General features: G+C 35.0%; 1 protein-coding gene across 4 annotated transcripts in view; it reads left to right on the top strand.

The window, feature by feature from the left end:
* The window catches only part of LOC140757607 (uncharacterized), a 142,868-nt gene that overhangs the window by 76,486 nt on the left and 50,121 nt on the right, over positions 1-16,261 (top strand). For all 4 annotated transcript variants that reach the window (XM_073093442.1, XM_073093443.1, XM_073093441.1 and 1 more), the window contains one exon: positions 1,998-2,092. In XM_073093442.1, coding sequence (XP_072949543.1) covers positions 1,998-2,092 — 95 coding nt within the window. The remainder of the gene's footprint in view (positions 1-1,997; positions 2,093-16,261) is intronic.

The following is a 16,261-nucleotide window of genomic DNA, read 5'->3' as shown; positions in this document are numbered from 1 at the left end:
TTTAATCCGATCTGGGGTTGATTACAGATGTCCATGGACAGCTGCAGCCACTTATCAACAGATGTCATGCACGCTCCTCTGCTAATATATTTACCTAGAAGCTATTAGTAGTCGTAGTTATTTATTTATATTAACCTAGTGTGAGTAGTCATTTACATAAAGAAGATGTGTGTCATGGAGTTTCTTTCGCCGCTTTTACTCCATAACGAAACACTTTGCGAAGTGGCGGTAGTTTGTATTGACATTCAAAAAGTGCTGTGTAAAGAACCTATTTTGAATAAAAAAAACATGATTTGATGTTCTTATTTTGGAATAAACTGCAAGTACATTGAAATGAATGCAGCAGTCGATTTAAAACTCGTCCGCGCTCTCGGAAATGGCGGCTCGGTTCGGTTTCGCGAGAGATAATTTATGCAATTGTAATAATAACGACTTGTTGGTATGCTATTAAGTATTGTTGCCACGCCACCATTTTCTCGTGAATTTTGTGGGGTTTTTGGATACTTTGAGTGGGTAACAAATGTTCAAAGTCTCTATCTTTATACCACAAAAAAGTGGAAAAAAATATCAAAAAATACAATCTACTTCTTTGCTACTGCAAAATATACTGTAAAACAAAATTTAAATAAGAGTTATTGAATTATGTATTGAACCAACTACTAGTTAAAAAAAAACAGCGAAGGGAAATATCACGAAGAAACCTACATACTCGTACGTCGGAGTTCCATTAAAAAAGTTCTCAAGGATGAGTATAGTCTACTAATTCACAATTGGGCAGCTCGGTGGGCTTGGCTTAATTCCTCTCGCTTAGCTTTCGAGGAGACCCGTGCCCAGCAGTGGGACAGTCATGTGATGAAAATCACAACAACTACATAATGGTTAAGAAACGCGGCCTTTTGATAGAGAGGTCCGAGGTTCAAATGGCATGCACCTCTGATTTTTCAAAGTTATGTGCGTATTAGAAAGTTAATTATCATTTGCTTAAACGGTGAAGGAAAACATCGTGAGGAAACCTGCATACCTGAGAATTCTTAAAAAAAAAGAAAGTTTTCAAAGGTATGTAAGTCTACCAATTCACACTTGACCAGTGCGGTGGACTATGGCCTAATCCTTCTCATTCTAAGAGGAGACCCATTCCCATCAGTGGGCACTAATGGGTTGATCACGACATAAAAATACATCAGGTAGTGTTAAAAGGAAACAATAATTAAATATACTTCAACTATATTGCCTCAGGTATGAAATCAGTAAATTGTTACATGCAAGAGCTAAATTAAAATAATTATCCTAATTGTCACATGCCTTATAAGTACTATAAGTACTAACTGATCACTTGTCGACTATTATACCAGTGTGGCAGATATATTGCAAAGTATCTATATTCATACTATCTGCGATCGCGATTTCACCCGCGTTTAAAAATACATAACATGATATTCCAACTTATTATATTGGGAAATTGAACCTTCAATAATGACAATGAAATAACATTGATAAAAGGAACAAAAATATAATTATTTCCTATAACGGAATAGAGTATCTATGTTTATAAGTCTTATAGATAATTGGAAAAGATGTCACAGTTTTTGCTTTTGTGCTACGAACGTTTGTGTTATATATGTTTCGCCATAAAAACTTAGGGAGATCTATACCCTTTTCTGTAGACGTAAATATAAGTACGCCGCTACCTGAGGACTAAGCTGGAACGCCTCGTATAAGTATGTCTCCCTTATCACACTCTTCAAGCCAGAACACAGCAGCGCTTAACTGTTATTAGGCAGAAATAGACGTGGCGGTGGTGCCGCCGGAGGTGAACCACAAAGGGTTCTACCACGTTTAAAAAAATCTGATTCATACTCAACTTAAATAATCATGTTTTCTTTGATTTATTGTTCGTCTTCTGATTCTTCTTCTTGCTTCAAAGTGAAGAAAAATAAAATAAGTTACTTGTGTCTGATGTGAATAAATGTTAAAGTATAAACTGAATTCATTTGCAGATTATTCGATGAAAAGATAATGGAGTATAACGTCTACAAGGTGGAGACCATAGGTGACGCATACATGGTCGTGTCGGGGCTGCCCCAGAGGAATGGTATGTAAACATAATTGACCAAGCGTAAGCCGAACTCGCATATGGAGGGTTCCGTACCATCAAAATTTTCATTATTTTTTTATTTTTAGTATTTGTTATTATAGTAGCCATTGTTTTACTCCAATGGCTGCTATCATAACAATTGCATTGCGAAAATTTGAACTGTCAAGATATTACAGTTTAATAGATTAAGCGAAAAACGTCAAAAAATAGCGGATGGATCACGATTTATTTTCACGTTATTGTTATTTTTAGCATTTGTTGTTATAGCGGTCACTGTTTACGTATTCAGTTAAAATTTCTAGTGTCTATCTATTACGGTTCAGGAGATAGAGCCCTGCGATAGACGGAGAGAGCGGAATCTTAGGTCGTTTGTCCACTGCACCGTCACCGAGTCGATACCGAGTACGAGATTATTTCGGGTCGATTTTAATATGTCGTGACGGCGATAGTTTGTCCACCGCGGTCGATATCGGCGTGTCACAGCAGTGTATGGACAAGTTCCAACGTGTTTTATATTGCCGGCACACCGACCCGAGCCTCGGTGCCTATCTAGCGGTCACACCGATCTACTCGAAATATCGGCGGCCGGGATGACGGTGCTCGGGTGCCGGGCGTGCGGTGGACAAGCGACTATAGTAAATAAATGTATGCTACTTCGGCGCCGTCATTAATTATCGGTGTCGGCTCGGTGACGGTTGCGGTGGACAAGCAGAGTTAGTAATAGGGTTCCATTTTTACTTTTTGTTTTCGGAACCCTAAAATCTGAAAACTTATTACGACTGCGCGAATATGTGAGTCATCATTTATGACTTGCGGGAAAAGCAGACTATATAAATAATCTTATTTAAATATATGTATTTTTTAATATTATTACGTGTGTAATATTACTATGAACCTAATTTATAGTAAGTTAAACACAACATTATAACAAAAAAAAAACAATACATAACGTTGTTATATAAATTTATTATAAAAATAAATTATTATCACTATAAAAATCTCCACCATAATATTTATTTGTGAAAACACTTATTATATAAACTTTTATACATTAAATTAATCAATCATTTATTTATTTACTAATACATATATTTGTTTTATTATGCATATCAAATACATACAGAAGATCTGAAATTAATATCACACGCAGAGAATAATTTTATATCTGGAGGCACGGCAGTCACGGCAGTCAGTCACGGCCTCCGCCAAGTCGAGCCAAAGCCAAAAAATTATATATTATGCACATAAATTATTGGTTTAAATAAATAAAAAAAGCTGTAAATATTTTTATTAGTATAATATAGTTTAATTTATTTTATTTTAAGTAGTATTTAATTTCACGTTTTAAATATATTTAGTAATACAGTAATATACAAATAAAGATTGTTAGTTTTTGGTTGGCACAACGTTAAAATAAGATAAATTAAAATCAGACGCTCTAAATACCTCGCTTAGATGAGTAATATACATAGATTGATCACTCCTAACAAAAAAATGCAACCAGTTTTGAGAATTGAAATTGAGATTAAATAATGTGTTATTACGTCTCCGCTCTAAAATGTCCCTAAAATGTTTAAAACACTTATTTATTACGTAAATTACGTAGTATTAGTTACTTGTGTGTAAATTTACTCTAAACAGTTTTTTATTTGTCAAGTGATAGAATCATCCTTTTGTGGCTTTATTCAATTTCAAATGGTGACGTATCTTTCTATTTTACTTATTAAAGATTCTTTGCATAAAAAAGTATAGTAAAAAAAAACAACATAAATTATTCCAAGTGCAACTAAGCTCTTTTAATGTAAGTTAATACTTACTTTTTACATACAATTTCGTAACTATATTAACATGCAAATTATAGGGATTCTAGACATTAATAAAAATACTTAATATTAATTAACGGTATCAAGATTTTTTTTGTGACGAATTAGGTATTAAACTGTAATTTAAGCTTTAAATACTATTTAAATAAATAAATTAATTAATTAAATTCCACACTCATAGTTATTGCTCTGTGCACGCAGAATGTATTGCAGCTGTATTGCAGAGGCAATGCACGAGAGCGGGTTTGCGTGCAGCTTGTCAGTTGACTACACGTTACTGTCACGATGACGTTAGCGGCTACGGTCAGTAGGGACAGCAATTTTTATCATCATCAACAACCCATTACTGTCCCACTATTTGGCACGGATCTCCTCTCATAATGAGAAGGATTAGGCCATAGTCCACCGCGCTGGCCAAGTGCGTATTGGTAGACTTCACATACCTTTGAGATTTTTTTTTATAAATCTCTTAGGTATGCAGGTTTCCTCACAATGTTGTCCTTCACCGTTTAGCAAGTGATAATTAATTTCTAATACGCACATAACTTTGAAAAATCAGAGGTGCGTGCCTGGGATTTGAACCTCGGACCCTTCGATCGAGAGGCCGAGTTTCTTAACCACTAGGCTATCACTATCACTACAGCAATTTTATCTACAGTTAAAGCTTTTTGGGCGGATTCCAACCAACGCTTCAATTCTGAAATAAATAAGCTTTGTTATTTTCCATATTAACTAAACAATATATAAGTAAATTTAAATTTGAAGAACATTTATATGAAAATTTAAATACTCGTATAAAATCGTCGATACTTACTCGTCACATGATATACAGGTATCGCCGATTAGCACCGAACCGTCAGTACAATAAACTTTTATATTAGTAAGTTCACGTTTCGCTATTTAAATGCCCGGCGACTTGTATACATGTCAGTACCCTTAAAATTTCCTAAGCGACCCATGGACATGCATACATGTCCGAATTTAGCGCCTTGGTATTTGGCTTATTTTAAATTATCTACGTAATATTTGTGGCTAAAAATACTTTTAATATGTAGTATGTGAACCTATTTTACCGATACAACGTATTCCTTCACGTCACTAGTACAAAAAAATAAAATATGACATTTCTATTCAGTGACTTCTCGGTGTCAAGTGAAAAGTTTGGTAAGGCGCGCTCGGGCATCTTCGGCCGAGTTCGGGTGGACCGGTAGAACAATACAATATTATTGTTTTTATTCCGTCGCACTTGTCCTATATTGGCCACTTGTTATATATTGACCTTAATCACCAGAGTTAGAAATTCGCCTTAAACAAAATTATCAAGAAGACATCTGATCCTGCACCGCCGCCGTACCGTGGGAACGCTGACTCCGCACCACCGCTCCGTTTCCACTGTATAGTCCTGAACGTGGGAATTAACTCTGGGTGCTAACATTGCCCCAGCAAGTCACTTAGGATAGTTAGTTTTAATTAGGGCGAGCGAAGCGAGTCCTCTATAATTCGAAAATCTTGCAAGCTTTCCATCCCTTTTTTGAAAAAACTACAGGGCTTATAAATTTGAAACTTAACATAGTTATTTAAGGTCATGTCTAGATTGGACCAACACGATTGAAATAAGGTTTTGTTCACAAAAAAAAAAACACTTTTTTATCAAATTTAAATTTAGTGTAACATTGATGGCTGTATGATTTGGATTATTTTTGTTTAAATAATGGCAGAATAAAAAAAACGTCATGATGAATGCAGACATTTATGACATAATTATGTCAATCAAAAATATGAAAATGCTAAGGTGGCAGCGTTTCACCGAGGTTTCACCGGTGTATTTTAAAAGCGTTTTGTTTCAAGTTTTTCTTTGTCTTATAATATAGGAGTAGCCGACGAGCATACAGTCCATATGATGGTAAGTGGCTACTGCCGCCCATTGACATCTGCAATTAACAGAGGTCGGCCACAGAAGCGCCGCTCCCCTGAGGACTAAACTGGAACGTCTCACATAAGTTTTTTTTTAATAATATATGAGTAGCAGACGAGCATGCAGTCCACCTGTAGTAAGTGGCTACAGCCGTCCATGGACATCTGCAATCAAACCCAGATAGGATTACATATTCCTACCTGAGGTCGGCCACAGATGCGCCGTTACCCCTGGACAAAACTGGACTAAGCTGGAACGCCTTGAAAAACCATGTTTCCCTTACCACACTTTTCGAACCAGAACAGCGCTGCTGTTATGAGGCAGAACTAGGTGTGGCGGTGGTGCCGCCGGAGTCGAACCACATAGGGTTCTACCACCTTAATTTAAACTATCCGTCCGATTTATTTAGTGTCAAAGAAAAAGTTAATCTATTTACAATATGCGTACCGAAAATGTATCTATTTAATTACTATTAATCCATTCATATAAAATTTACGTATCATCGTATAGTAGGTACATCAATATAGCTCTGACAACTAAGTATAGTATAGCCATATCTTTATGAATTGTATTCTCCAGGTTATACTGGTGTACTTATAGACTGTAATACTGTAAAGTTTCATTCAAATCCGATTAATATAAGGCACAAACATCCATCCATACTCACAAACTTTCGCCTTTATAATATTCGTTGGATATTATAAATGTTTTGACGCAGTGCAGTTTCAAAAACTCCACATATCCGATTAATCTAAGTTTTTGTTTACAGTGAGAAATTATAAAACGATCAAATAAAAAAAAACTTAGCGACTGATAATGACATACTGTTTTAATAACTTGTGCGACTACATTACTAAGTGAGCGACTGGAAATATAGAGAGGCAACTTTAGTATTAAGATAGATTAGGCTTTTGTAATTGAATTGGTTAGGTTAGGTTGGAACATATAAGACAATATAAAACGAAGCGAGCAGGGCGCGACAGCGCCCAGCGAGCGGGTGGGCCCAATCTGTATGAATTCAGACCTTACCTTTATTCATGATCAATGACATGAGCACACAATATTCTACTTATTATAGTATTTTTCAAAGTGATTCTTGTATTCGAAACACTTCATTTAAAATAAAATGCTGCTCAGTATTAAAAAAAAATTGCTAAATATTGAATAAAACGCAGGACGTAATGTTTACACTTAGAAAAATATTAGGTCGCTCAAATTAATGTTTGTAAGTTGCTGTTCTGTTGATTTCTCGTCACTCGTAGCCAGTTGCTCCCTTAGTAATACTATAACCAAAATTCATTATTTTTGTCATTCAAAACTTTTATTTGCAGTCACTCGTTTAAATACTACCCGTTTAGAATCCATCCGCAAATTTCATTTCCATCGTCAAAAAATACTTTGTTTGTGACAAAAAGCCCAGTGACAAATTTACAATTTAGCGACTATCACATTGTGTTTTACGGAAATTCGTTCCTGTATTGTATAGAATTGGTTATGTTAGGTAGAAACATAAAAGAAAATACAAAACTAATTGAGCAGGCCACACACATAATTCATTAATTTAATTCATAAATTTAATAGTTAATTTAACAATTGATAAAAATGTTATTTAATAGAATTAATTAGTAGCTCATTCGCAGCTTTACGGAATGTATCCCTCGGAGCTTTAGTAAATTAAAGAAGTCGTGGTGAATTCAACATTCACTGATAAATGACCCAAATCGACATGAAGAGAATAATAAAGGTCATTCACCATCTTGTTGATTGGTAACAGACCCCAGATTAGCTTATAATGTACTGCGTTTCAGACATCCACAATAGCTTATACCTATATATACTTAAAAAATATTTTTTGCAAATCAGACGCAATAATTTTATAAGTATGGCGGAGTAAAAAGATACCAAGGATAAATCGCACAAAAATTACAATCCCAAAAAATGGATCTAATATAAGTTATCCACCACAAGCATTTAAAGTGGTTCTGGTTCTGGATCAAAGGTAGCTTTGCTCTTCATAGGTCTTCTGACGAAAGGTAGATTTAACAATTTATTGTTAATTAATAAGTGACCACATCATCCTTGATATAGGATCTTAAACTGAATATACCATTCACGATACGCGAGCCCTTATAAAGCTTCGCTTTTTGCTAGTTTAGGTTAGATTTAATCCAAAACATGTAATATTCTGTTTTGATTAAATACGTTTATATAAGTAATTCGGTCTTTCTGTATCCTGGCTGCTGCATCCCGACGCATTATATAACTCACTAAGTTCTGTATTCGTCTTGGATATCGGTTGACTATCGGCACAGATCACTAAGTGCATTAAACAAAGCGCACAGATTATATTGCAACGCCATGTTGCTTCTACGAGAGGCTGCGGAGAAGTGACTGAATCACAACTTGCTTTTTTTCAAAAGTATTGTCATGTATTAAAGAAATGATTTCACGTAGATGGTATCCGCCATGTTTCCACTAAGACTAGAACATTCCGAGTAAACAAAATAAGTTCCGGTAAGAAACTCAGTGGGTTTGTCTTTTTTAACACGCTTTTATTAGCTTGGGTTGTATGTTTGTATGTATGTATGTACGTAACAGTAACGGAATCTTTGAACCCGATTTCTATCCACTTTGAACGTTCAGTTTAATTCAAAAATTTTGAAAAATTATCAAAAACCGATGACAATACACGATTTTAATAATTATAATACTGATTTAAGTTCTTACTAACACACATAGTAACAGTAGATAACATCAATGTAATCTGGTAAATTAAATTAAATTTAATGATGTTTAGAAAGTAACTAAAGTAAACTATTCTAGCTGTTTATTGTTATTTATTGAGTTTAGTTTCAGTTCCTAAGAGAAACTATACATAATATTTAAGTTTTATTGATTCCATACAAATTTCTTACATTGTTTTCATCAATATACTATCCCCCATGTGCAATTTTAATAAGAAAATTACCGTATGATAAATCATGATATTCACGTGCACAGGTCCCAAAATGAGTGACAAAGGAGATGTTTCAAAATGTATGGGCTCCCGGCCACCTTTTGTACACTATACTAAAAACTAAGAAAACTTGCAAAGAACAATTCGAAGGGGTTCATTTTCTGCAAATCATGTTCGTTTAATTGTTAAAAAACAATAATTTACACTTAAACTTGCAACACAACAGTGGAAAAACATCATGGCGGTAGTGATTACAGTAATAATGTCATCTGTCATTCTATTTTAACTTACTATATACATTATATACTTTTTAATATATTGTTATGCGAATGGGCGTATATATATAAATATTGTATTGTATGTATTGAGAAACAATGCCTATATTTGATAAACATTAATTATATTTACTTTCATAAATCTTGACTTAAAACAAACATACCAAAATATGTACTTCTATACCAATTTATTTTAGTTAAAACATTTAAGTGTGTAAATAAAACAACTTTAAGTACACATTTGATAATATTTTACTTATTCTTCACTTAGATACATTATTTATTCATTTTCAATATCTTCCCTTATCAATATTTTCATCCAATCATGTAGCAGGTTCTGTAATATCCTGTGACGAGCTCAGCCCAAACATCAAACAATGGTCATAATGTGAGCGCAACTACCTACGAGTACGGTTTGTTTCCCAGCGAAGTAGTTGCAATAATAACTGATTATTTTGTCATTCCAAGAATGTTCTTGTCTTGCTAATGTAATTATCTAAAAAAAGAGAAATGTAAAAAGATTAGCCTCTCTAGTTTAAAATTATTAACGATTATTTCACGATTAATACAACTAACTGATGTATATTTTACCTGATGATATTGAATCCTTGTCAACACAATCCACAGCGATCGCACGAAAATCACAAGAGTCCATAAGCTGGGTAAACAAGTAAGGTAGAATCAGTCCAAAATCGTAAGCAGCACAGAGTAGAAACATATTCAGGATTAAAATGGAATCTTCTCATCAGTATATATTTATTCAACGCTTACTTTTACACATATCAAATTGACAACTTCTTCTTTTTTAATTTGACATGTCACTTACATCTATTAAACCAGATACTATTTAAAAGGTGGTTTTGTTATAATTATTATAAATAATTAATTAAATTCAGAAATAATGACGGGATACCCAAAACAAAAGCCAGGTTGTAAAGTACTAAGGTAACAATAACTCTACGACAAAAACAGCGAAATACAGAATTACCGACATCCAAAGAGTATAGTATCCTATGTGTGGGGTACACATAGGTTCCCTGACCGACATCGACAGGTTTGAAAACTTGACATTGACTGTATTCCGCCATATTTAATATTTCAATGAGGAATGCTTATTTTAAATATTTTTAAACAGGAATACTTTACGTTATCAAAATATATGTGTATTTTTCTTCAATTATACAAATTATTCGTGTTTTTTAGATATAGTGTACATGAGATGGCCGAAAATGAAACATCTCCTTTGTAATAAATGTATATTACGTTTCAATAACAATAAAAATGAGTCCGTAAATAGTTTGTAATAGCCATCTTTCTAAATACCGCGGAATTTAGAGCTCCACGGAATTAGGTGCGTTTACCTTAATAAGGCAATGTATGTATAATAAATGATTTCCTCTGAAATTGTAAACTTATGCGTATTTGCCAACATAGCTTGTAATTCGTAGTTTTATGTCTTTATATTTAGATGTGAATTATCTTTTAAAGGTGGTATTTCTTTAACATAGGAGCGGCAGACGATCATGCTGTCCACCTGATGTATCTATTGCCGCCCATGTGCATCTCCAATAATTCTGACGAGATTCCCGCCTGAGGTCGGCCATAGATGCGCTGCTAACCCTGAGGGCGAAGCTGGAATGCGTCGGAAAAGTATATCTCTCTTATCACACTTCAAACTTGAACACATTAGCTTAACGCTGTTGTTTTTAGGCAGAAATAGATGTGGCAGTGATGCACAGAAGGTTGCGTTTACTTTTATGTTGAAATTACATATTTATATATTATAAACACGTTATAATATAATATGGCAAAGCCTTCCCATGAAAACCTGTATAGTCGTCACAATTTAATAGGCTAATTTTGACACATGCCATCGCTAGGCTCTAAGCATGTGATATACAAATCGATTACAACCCGACATAGTATTGTATACATTATTTAATATTTTGTAAACAATATTTATTTAATATTGTTCTAAATCATCTAAATATTTGATAAACAGGACAAAAACAAAATAAATTCTAGTGTAATTTAATAATTTAATTATCTTTAGAAGATTAAATAAAGCATCGCTCGTAAACTGTATTTTTTTCGTTGTGTCATTCACTAAGGAACGAAGTCTTGATTATTTTATTGTTGTTATGATGAAAAAGGGATAAATAATTAGCTATTGGTAATTCTAAGTTACGATTATTTGAAATTTAATCGATTATAGTTTCTTCCGAATGCTTGCCGTCACGTGGTCGTAAACTGCCTACTAAAAAGTTAGTTTAAAACATTAATGAGATTAGGATGGCATGTGTCACAATCGGCCTATTAAATTGAGATGACTATAACTGTGTCTTACGAGTGATAGGAACAAGGGATCTAGTGCGTGTCGAACTTACAGACAGACACTGTTCCATACCACTTTATTTTCATTTATTTTATATTTTTTGTGTTTGTTAGCAGTCATAGAAGTAAATGCGTTGTAAGAATTTGATCTATCTTATTATTACGTATCAATACATAAATACAATAAAAATGCCGAGAATAACAGTTTCTTATTGAGGAACTCCCATATTTTCAAAATACGTAATTTCTTGTATTTTTGTCAGTATCCGCAGTAATATATACTCAGTAAAAAATCCAATTGAATGTTTATTACGGTTCAGGCGATAGATATTTGTGACGAATGGATTTTTCTCTAAAACTCAATAATTAATTGCTGCTTCCATGGGTTTTTCTGTATGACACACCAATGAATAGACTATAACATTTGCCCTGAAAAGGATTTAACATTTGAACCATTGTTCAAATGTTAAACTATTCATTAATAGTAATTTCCTGTTACAGCGCAACGTCACGATAACGTTACGCTACATGACGTGACGTGACGACACGATTTGGTTTTGAGGAAGAAATGTTGGTATTTTAGCAATACATTCGTAGCATTTTGTTAATGCGATTTCTTGTTTTTTAAGTTTCCATAAGTCAAAACGAATGTAGGCCAAATACGAGTCAAACTCGTACATGGAGGATTCTGTTCCACAAAATTGTCTCCATATTACAGTTCAATAGATGCGGCGAAAAACGCCGAAACAACAGTTTCTTGTATGATGACCCATTTATTTTCAAGATTTTTTTTTTGTAAATACTGTTTTAGCGGCCACCGTTTGAAGGTGGTAGAATAAGTTGTGGATCGATTCTGGCGGTACCACCGGCATACATATTTCTCAGCAGCACCTAATAACAGCAGTGTTAACCGCTGCTGTGTTCTGGTTTGAAGAGTGTGGTAAGGGAGACATACTTTTCTGAGGCTTTTCAGCCTATTCTTCAGGGGCAGCGGCTCATCTGTCCATGGGCGGTAGTAGCCCTTACCATCAGGTTGATTACATGCTCGTCTGCTATTCCTATTTTATAAAAAGGACAAACTCTCAAAAATCTCAAGTGTCTTATTCAAGACAGAGATGGACAGAAGGACGAACAGACAGTAAAGTCTTATGGTCCATATTACTTATGGTTCCGATTTTACCTTTTTACTTTTGGAACCCTAAAACTGGACAGTTTATTACGTCCGTTGTGTGTTTATTTGTCTGATAAAGCTTTGTCAGAGTCGCTTTCCTCCGAATAGACTGGATTCAATAAGTTGAATTTGTCGTCCACACGATGGTTCCAGTGGAATCTGAAATCAATCCCAGTTTTAATTCATTTCCTATCTGAAGTAGGCCTCAAAGGTGTCCTCAAAGCTATCCCTAAGGCTGTAATTGGAATTCTTGGATTCTTTTGAAGTTTCTTTTCTTGAAGGGCTCTACGACTCTCAAATTTATTTTGAAATTACTTGTTTTATGTGGATCTCGGAATACATTTAAAGACATTTTTAATAATATTAACATCAGAGAGAACCAAGTACAAGCTAAGAAGTATAAAACGGTACATAACTTAATATGAATGATTATAGTGAAATATTCAACATTACCTTATTAGCATAACAACAATTTTTCCTTATGGTAACTATAAAAGCATGTTGAATTGTTACGGTTCATTCAGTTCTCTACAGGCTTTCGTAGAAGCAACATGGCGTTGAAACGTATAATCTGTGCGCTTTGTTTAGTGCTCTTAGTAATCTGTGCCGATAGTCAACCGATATCCAAGATGGATGCAGAACTTATTCCAGGAAAAGTGCAACAGGATAAGGGCAGTTATATTGGATCAAGAGTAAAACGAGAAATTACTAATATAGACATTACTTGTACCGAAGGTTCGATACTATTCGGCGATAGCTGTATATCATGTGACGAGTAAGTATCTAAATATTGACGATTGTATACGAGTATTTAAATTTTCATATAAATGTTTTTCCTACTGTATATAACTTTAACTATATATTGTTCAGTGAATATCGGAAATAATATAGTTTTTTATAATTTCAGAATTCCAGAAATCTGTAACAATAGATAAAATTCGCCGCCCTTACTGACCGTAGCCGCTAACGTCATCGTGACAGTAACGTGTAGTCAACTGACAAGCTGCACGCAACCACGCACTCGTGCATTGCCTCTGCAATACAGCTGCAATACATTCTACGTACGCAGAGCTATATCTACGTGTATGGCATTTAATGAAAGACTGAACATTCAATTATATTTAATTTATATTGTGATAATAATTTATTTTCGTAATAAAGAGATTTGTAGTAAGTTAAGTTCGATTTCTTTATTTTGCTACTTTATGATGTAAGGACCTGAGTAACACATATTCCGTACAGATTTCAAGTGTTTATTTTCGAGAGATAGACATATGACAAACGGACAGATAGCAGAGGCTTAGTGATAGGTATTTTTTTAACCTTAGGGGAAGGAACCCTACAATGGATATTACCACTTTCAATCCATTTTTGCTCATTATATCACTCGTATAACATAATCACAGGTAGTCATGGGAAAATTTGGCATACCTCATTAAGGCATTAATAGATTATCTCATAATATTTTCCTTGGCCGTTAAAGCAAGTGATAATTAATTTCTAATACTCATAGAACTTTAAAAAGACAAAGTTGCCTGGGATTTAAACCGCGGACCCCTCGATTGAGAGGTCAACTTTCAACCAGTAGACTATCACTGCTCTGATTTCAAATAATGACAACTTATTTTAAATGAAGGACATCATCAAGTAGCTGAATGATTTTCTTCGTCAACTTCGTGTGATAATAACTTTAATTGAAATTAAAAATTAATAGTAATTGTATGTTGTGCCTATATTTATCATGGATATCTAACGTAATTTAAATTAATGCTGCTACCTCTACTTAGTATTTTGCAACGCCCTTTCAAGGTATCACATTTTGCTTATCTTATTTAGTAATTTGTGTGTATATTTTGCAATAAATAAATATATTAAAATTCGTAGCTAAAGACTATTATACTTACGTTGTACGCATCTAACTAAGTTGGAACGCAAGTAGGAATTTCTGTTTTACTGCTAAAACCTAAACTGGTAGAACTATTAGTGGTTCGACTCTAGCGGCAGCACCGCTACACCCATTGCCATAATAACGGTGGTAAGCTCTGTACTGGTTTTAAGGTTTTAAAATTCTGACTAGCGCAAAAAGGGAGGTATATTTTCCAAGGCGTTTCAGCTTAGTCCTCAGGGATAGCGGGACATCTGTGGCCGATCTGAGACAGTAGTCTAATCTTTTCTGATGTTGATTACAGATATCCACGGGCGGTAGTAGCCCTTTACCACAAGGTGGCCTGCCTGCTTGTTAGATACTGCTATATTGAAAAAAACTTATTATATAACCAATTCTGTTTTTTGTTACTAACTAGCTGTTACTTTTTTATTTTTAATTGACTATCCAACGGTAAAAGGTTGATGCTAATTCATCACTCACAGGGATGTTTCTCACACTCACAGAGAAGGAGATGATAAGTAAAATGGACTTCTAGATATTAATAAGCGATTTCAGTAAGGCTGTAATAGACCAAAACGCCTGAATTTTTTTTTATAAGGCCAGTACAGTGGACTATGGCCTAAACACTGAGAGGAGACCCATTTCCAGATGTAGGAAAGACATGGGTTGATGAGGAGCGGTGCCAACGGCTGCCACTTTTTCTTGTTAATTAGAACAACGAATCACACTAATTACCACGTCAAATTAAATGTCATTATACAACCTGCCCTATCCTTTTTTTTTTTTTTGTTGACGAGGGGGAAACCTTCAAAAGGTACCCGACGCCATGGGAGTGACGCCGGGTTATGTGGGATTTTTACCACACTAAAACCCCCCCGGTGGCCGTCCTCAGCGTTTGGTGGAGAACTCCGGGATCTCCAACGGAACACAACCGGAGTCCTCCTAACGCGATGCCCTTTTATCGGGCTCTGCCCTGGGGGGAGCAATTTACGCTCCTCTCACATCCCCTGGTGATTACAGCGATATGCGACCACACAAACCGCTGTCCTTCCCGGGGTCGCTTGCTGGACGGTTTGAGCTCCCACTCTTGCCGCCCGCAACCCCGGAAGCCCCTTTTAGTCGCCTCTTACGACAGGCAAGGGTTACCGTAGCCCTATTCTGGTCCCGGTACTACAGGGACAAACCTGCCCTATCCTAGTGGTTAAGAATCACGGCCTCTTGATCCGATGTCCGAGGTTCAAATCCCTGGCACCCACCTATGATTCTTCAAAGTTATGTACGAATTAGAGGTTAATTATCACTTGCTGAAACCATGAATGATACATTTTTTCGCTGCTGAAACGGCGAAGGAAAATATCGTGAAGTAATCTGCATACCTGACAAAACTTTAAAAAAAGTTTTCAAAGTTATATCAAGTCTAACAAATGGCACTTGGCCAGCACGGTGGACCTTGGCCAGCCTAATACTTCTCATTCTGGGAGGACACGTGCCCATCGGTGGGATAGTAATGGGTATATGATGATTATACAATCTGTATCAATCAGTGACATCACGTGGGAAAAATTACCGTAGGTATGTACGGGATTTATTTACAACATATTCCCTAATTCACATTCTCTCGTATAGTTACAGGAAAATTATGTAATGATTATATATCTACCTATTAATTTTTTAATCTAATTGCCTCGAAATCTAATCTCTAATTTGCCTCGAAAAGGCATAGTCAATAATTACTCTTTTGAATGAAATACTCGAATGTCATATTTCGTCATATTACGTCACGTGACGCCGCAGTTTAATTTTG

This window comes from Epargyreus clarus, unplaced genomic scaffold (assembly GCF_041222505.1).
Source record: "Epargyreus clarus isolate Ecla_fem2 unplaced genomic scaffold, WU_Ecla_fem_2.2 ptg000004l, whole genome shotgun sequence".
Lineage (NCBI taxonomy): Eukaryota > Metazoa > Arthropoda > Insecta > Lepidoptera > Hesperiidae > Epargyreus > Epargyreus clarus.
Note: the sequence above shows the minus strand (reverse complement) of the source record. Positions and strands in the feature narration are given on the sequence as shown.